The sequence below is a fragment of the Buceros rhinoceros genome, unplaced genomic scaffold (assembly GCF_000710305.1).
Source record: "Buceros rhinoceros silvestris isolate BGI_N320 unplaced genomic scaffold, ASM71030v1 scaffold30357, whole genome shotgun sequence".
NCBI classification, from domain to species: Eukaryota; Metazoa; Chordata; class Aves; order Bucerotiformes; family Bucerotidae; genus Buceros; species Buceros rhinoceros.
Window position 1 is genome coordinate 75,457 of NW_010420985.1, and position 5,972 is coordinate 81,428.

Sequence of the window (5,972 nt, forward strand, 5' to 3'; positions counted from 1 at the left end):
CTGCTGAGAAGTGGAGAGTTTGTAACCCAAAGCAACCTCTCTAGGACAGGACAACACACTCCACCGGGGTGAAAGCAAAACCAGCCGGGACGCAAGTCTTAAACAAAAGAAATGGTTTGTTAACCAATCATTTGGGTAAGTATCGGCTATCACCCATAACCCCAAAGGAATGCCACGAACTCACATTTCTTGACATTCCAAGGCAACGCTGATTAACTGTGCTATAAGGGTTTGGCCACGTGGATTTTTACTTGAGGCTCACAGGTAAAATCCCACAAACCCAACACATCAGCCCTGAAGACTGATTGTCCTGGGGGATACCAGGGGAAAAGAGCGTTTCTCAGACACCCTCCCTCAGCTGGGCCGGGCGGACCATCCGGCAGACACTGCTGTTACAAAAGGCTGTATCCCACACAAGATACAAGCGCAACAAGGGACTACAAGCCACTGGGCTGAGAGCACCTACAAGAAGAGCAGCCTGGGGGAAAAAGCAAGTGGACAGAAAAGGGCTCTTCCTGCTGCTCCATAGTCCTGGACCGTGTGATTTCAGCTTCTGAGAGCATACTTCAGAACTGGAGAGCACTGGAGAACCCCTCCTATCACACCTGTACGAGGAACTCTGACGGTGTGGGGCCCGTGATTTCCCACCGCTGACACAACACACAGTCATCAAACAGCACAGCTGGAGAAAGAGCTGGAAGATGGACATTCCGAGAAGCTTGAAGGGATAGTTAAAGTCCCGAGCAGAGCCTTCACGAGTGTGCCAGCAGCCATTCGGAGCTGCTTACACACCTGAACCTTGGGGGAGGGGGCGGAGGGAAACTGAAGGATAAAATTCCCTTTATCTTGGGAACTTTAATCCAAGGTTCAACACAACCTGCCGGAGGAGACATACCTTCCTGTGGGGAATGAGCTCGATGCACGCCTGATACACCTGCCTGGTTCGCTCTGCGTCCTGGAAGAACAGGCAAAATCAAACACTGTTCGCTGCTGAGGTTACACCGCGTTTTGAACCGTGCAATAACCACAGAACAGTATTTTCAAGTGAAGTCAGTCAGAAGCCGGTATCCTGAAGATGTAAGTGTATTTTTCTACTCTGTGCACAATTCAAAGATGGTAACTCGCGAGAATCAGTAAGAGTCAGCTTTTCAAAACAAAATTCAGCACTAAGAATTAGATAATAAAACCAGGAGTGTCCCTGTTTTAGGGGAAAATGGTCTTTTTTCCTTTAAGAGACACTGAACAGGTACACTGCGCCACGATTTGACGAGATGAGGAGCAGCTGTACTGGTACCTGACTGGTAACAGAAGAAATATTGACACAGCCCCAAACGGCTGCTACAGCACGAATTTGACTGTTTCACAGTTCTGTTTAATATAAAATTTCACAAGTTCAGGGAACAGCCTTGAACAGGCAAGCCAGGCGGGGCCAGAAAGACCTACTTCTGCTTTGATTATCAGCGTGTTTCTGGATGAATCGGGGTGAAACTGAAATATTTTGGGGAGGGAAAAATGAAGGGAAAACAGCCCGCAGTTAAATAGCAAATCCTGTAGCTAGTTACACAAAACAAGTAAAACAGTACCTTTAGTCCTCGGTTTTCTTATTAAAATACCTGTAGCTATCTAATATAGGGAAAACACTTGTGAAGGAAAGAACAAATCTGAGTTCTCACTACTTGCCTTTGCCTCCAGCTCTTCATATAACGCATAGTTAATCCAGAGATAGATGTATCTTTTCCAGTGTCTCTTCTCTTGAATGGGGGGAACGTTGGCGATGGCTCTTTCATACACTTCCCGGACAGTCTCAGCATCTGCGTCGCTTTCAACCAACCTCAGGTAGTCAAACCACGCGTCATAATTATGGGGATTTGCCTTCCAGAAAGATGGGAGCGGGGAAACAAGAAAGGAGCTTCAGTAACTACAAATAACAGACGTTGTTCCTTAACTTCAGAATTCTTATTCAGAATTTCTCCTTTAAAATAGGTCATTGGAATGTTACTGAAAACCATCAGCCTCGAATATGCTTAAACTGGAACTTCTGGGTTCAAGTGCATTTATTTCTTTATTTTACCCTCAAACATTCAAGTGAAGGCAAACAAATTGAACTGCGAGAAGGGAAGAGCGAATGATGAAGTCTGCAGTCGCCAGTGAACAGCAGACGGGTGTGCCACAGCCTGTCCTCACAGAAAGGTATCTACACACAGGTGAGGCATCCCGCAACAGCCGCTGCCTAACCGCGGTGAAGAGGGCAGCTACCAGCCAAGCTGCACTGTGCCCTAAGATGGGCACTGAGGGTACTGAGTTCTGGGTTCAGTCAGACTTCAGCTCCACTATCTACACTAGAACGCAGAACCCAAAAAGCAGTGAACGCCAGTATCGTTCTCTGCCCCACGGATGGATTCTGGCTCCAAAAAGAACGATGTTCTCTTGGTATTTTCTTGGACTGAGTGTCAAGGGTAGTGCAAAACTCATCAGTCTTCCTATCACGAGACACTCGCACACCTTAAGCAGCAGCTGGGTGTCCAACAAGCCCAGAGGATATTTGCAATACGTACCTTCACTTCCTCTTCGTACTGGAATCTCCTCTTGCTGACAATGATGTCTTCAATTCCCCGTCTGTCTCCAAACTTCTTCTCAAAGATGGTGTAATTCTTGAAGAGGTTCTGGGCATCCTGTTTTGGAATTCTGTCCAGGGCGTACTTGTAGATCACTCTTACTCTTTCAAACTGAAAATATTAAATATCACTTGAGTAAATTTGCAAAACGGCTTCCATCCTCCCCCACGATTTCTCAGTGAGCTTTTGGCAATATTTAACAGAATACAGAATCACAGAATACCTCACGGTAAATGATTGTTTTGGGACAGGACTAACAGATCTCCCTGAAGTGTAAACTTGGAAAAAAACCCATAAAATTCTGCAAATACCAAATCCCACCACCTCTTATTCATTTACAGGTTTGGAATATTTCAAATACTTTTAAGAGGTCATACTTTTGGGTTCCCAGAACGTTTCCAATTCCTTAATGGCCTGGGCAGTTAAAAGAGCCTGTCTGGGGAAAACACAGCTAACTCATTTTCCATCGCTCCGGCCTGCAGCCTCTCAGAAACGTACAAATCCGAGGATACGTCTTTGATCTGATGACACCGTTCTCAGGCTGGGAACTTCTGGTGCCCACCCTTCCTAAAAGAAGGGTCACTAAAAGATAACCAGAAGCTTAGCTCAGGCTACAGTAACGGTATCTCACCAGGTGCTGGAAAACCCAAGTATTGCAGTGGATGTTAAGGGGCCTTGAGTTTGGTATTTGAGAAGAAATCCCGAGGGGGCATCTGGTATTAGAGTGATGTGTTACCAGGAAGGTCTTACTTCTTTCTGGTTCTCCTCAAACTTTGCAAAAGCCACGTACAAGTGCTCATCCATGTGCTCTTCTCCAAAGAACTCCACCGCCCTCTCGTATACTTTCCTTGCATGAGCAAAGTAGCTGTGCTTCTCCTCAAAGCGGGCATACTTGATCCAGTTCTTCACATCGGGGTGCACAAGGACAAGTGGAGCCACGTTAAAGAAACAGCGCTGCCTGAACTGGACACCCCAATCCGCATTCTTCCCAGCGACTCCGGAGTCGCGGACGGCATGGAACAACTGCCAGGGCTGGCACAACACAAGAAACGCACGGGGGCAGAGCACACCGCCCAGCTCGAAGCCTGCAAAGGCCTTGTGCCTTCCCGAGAGCTTAAAGAGCGCTTACAAAGGGGGAACAACCAGGCAAGGGTCAGGGAGAAGGTTAAAGAGGGGAAATCCCAAACAAACGATGACTGCAAGAACGCTGGAAGCACAAGTGCTGTTACACACTGCTGTGGCAGGGTGTACGTTCTTCTAACCGAATTTGGAGGCACGTTCCTCCACTGGCTCTTGGCGTGGAGGCTGACTCCCCACACACCACAGCAAAAAGGGGCGTGGGGACAGAGCTGGAGACAGAACTGCTAAGAAAGAGATGAGGAGCGCAGGCCTCGCCCCAGGCAGGCGTCACCTGGCGCAGAAAAGGATATATCTCTCGTAAATGGCACGTGCCCTGTCCACCTCCTTGTACCTCAGCTCGAAGTTAATGTAGGAATGCCAGGCCTGCTCCTCCGGCTGCCACTCCATCCAGCGCTCGAACACCTGGCGTGACCCCGCGACATTCCCCAGCATCTCCTCCATGTATGTGTACTTGTACCTTAGAAAAGGGGGTTGGTTACAGCCGCCGGGCAAACAGAACACAACGCCTGTTTGCAGGGTGCCGACACAGGAGAACGGCCTGCAGCCCGGGGCGGGAAACACTGCTCCATGCCCGGCAAACGTACCAGAACTGGTTCACCCTGGGCAGGGTGGTAATGGCTCGATCCCAAATGTTCCGGGCGTGATTAACCTGCCGGTTCTTCATCTCCATCTCTGCGTATTTCAGCCAGAGCGTGACATTTCTGTAGTCGACATCCAAGGCACGCTCGTAAATGGAACGGGCTCTGGGAGGCAAAGAGAAACAAGTTACGTATCTAAGGTGCTTCCAAGGCCTTGACGGTGTTTGTCAACACACAAACAGTCTCTTACAAGGTTTATAAGAGATGTCTGCAGCTGCGTCACAGTTACCTCTGTATTTCTTTCAGGCTTTCCTCCCATTGCGCGTACTTGATCCAGTTACTGATAACAGTCCTGTTTTTTCTTATGTTATCTTCAAAAGTCTGAAGAGAAAATTATTTCTGTAAGTAAGAAACCCCTCTGTGCAGACCAGTCTTGATACAAATGGCTTATGGGTGATTATTATTACGATCATTGGAACAAATTCCAAATGTCTTACACCCACACAAACACAGTACCAAATCCTCATCCACAAAAGAGCTTCTAACACCCGGGTATCACAGCAGCTGCAAGGGCGGAGCATGACACAGGCAACGGCTAAGCTCGAGTTCCTACATCCTGATACTGAAATGCTGATGGAATAGTAACTGGCAGCACTAAAACCTCACTTTTTTTAATCTTCTGCGTGATGTTTCAGTAGGAACATTACCTGGACAGACGGAATCTGGTCATTGCAGATAACCCTGAACAGACTTGGATGCACCAGCGCAAGTTTATCCACTTTACCTGTATGCAACATTGCTCTCAATCTTTTTTTGAAACAAGATGCCTTATTCTTGTTCCCCGGATCTCATATGCTGGCAACAAACGTGCCAGATGGATTTCACTGCTCAGCGCCACGGCGAGGGCATCTTCAGTCTTGTGTCTGGCTACTGCCAGGGTCAGAGCTGTCGGTGCTGAATGCGCGGCTGCACCCGGCTGAACACAGCGAATGCAGCGGCTGTTACTGCCGTTCACAGGAGAGGACAAAAAGCGTCACCAAACGCTGGTTTTGCAGCACTGCGGTGCTGACCAGCTGACTCCCACTGCTCTGCACATGCCCGAGTGAGGGGCACCTGCACCCAGCACAGCTGAAGCCTTCACGAGGTAAGGAGGGGAATGAGCCCCCGCTCAGGGCCAAGCACAGGGCGTGGGGATGCCGTGGTGTGGTGTCAGGCCTCCGCTCTGGATGTGTGCCTATGTGCTGCAGGGAGTGGCAGCCCAGGTTCACGCTGCCCGTACCTAAAGGAACTGCGGAGCGCTGAACACATTTAAAGTTCCCAGCTGGGGATACGCTGGCTTTGCTGACCCAGGACAGGCAAAAAAGCGTAACAAAACTGTCAGTAAGTTTGTACAAACAAAACAAACCTTTTAAATAAATTTCACCTGATGTCTCACAGGCAAAGTGGTCACGTCTCAAGACGATCACCAAATGCAGCTGTGACTAGTGTAGGGAGTTGTGTTCCAAAGCGTGCTAACTGACAGCACAACCACACGGAGCAGAACATCACTTGCCAGCTTGTTGGACAGTGAGCTGGGACACCCAGCCGCATTACTGCCAAGCTTGCTAACCCTCATCGTGATGAACCGGCCACGCCAGCA

General features: G+C 48.7%; 1 protein-coding gene across 1 annotated transcript in view; it reads right to left on the minus strand.

The window, feature by feature from the left end:
* The window catches only part of CRNKL1 (crooked neck pre-mRNA splicing factor 1), an 11,738-nt gene that overhangs the window by 5,232 nt on the left and 534 nt on the right, over positions 1-5,972 (minus strand). Inside the window, exons 2-8 of the mRNA XM_010139508.1 lie at positions 4,623-4,714; positions 4,340-4,498; positions 4,046-4,212; positions 3,366-3,544; positions 2,556-2,726; positions 1,681-1,872; positions 896-955 (exon numbers count right to left, since the gene is read on the minus strand). Of these exons, the coding sequence (XP_010137810.1) occupies positions 896-955; positions 1,681-1,872; positions 2,556-2,726; positions 3,366-3,544; positions 4,046-4,212; positions 4,340-4,425 (855 nt within the window). The 5' untranslated portion in view covers positions 4,426-4,498; positions 4,623-4,714. The remainder of the gene's footprint in view (positions 1-895; positions 956-1,680; positions 1,873-2,555; positions 2,727-3,365; positions 3,545-4,045; positions 4,213-4,339; positions 4,499-4,622; positions 4,715-5,972) is intronic.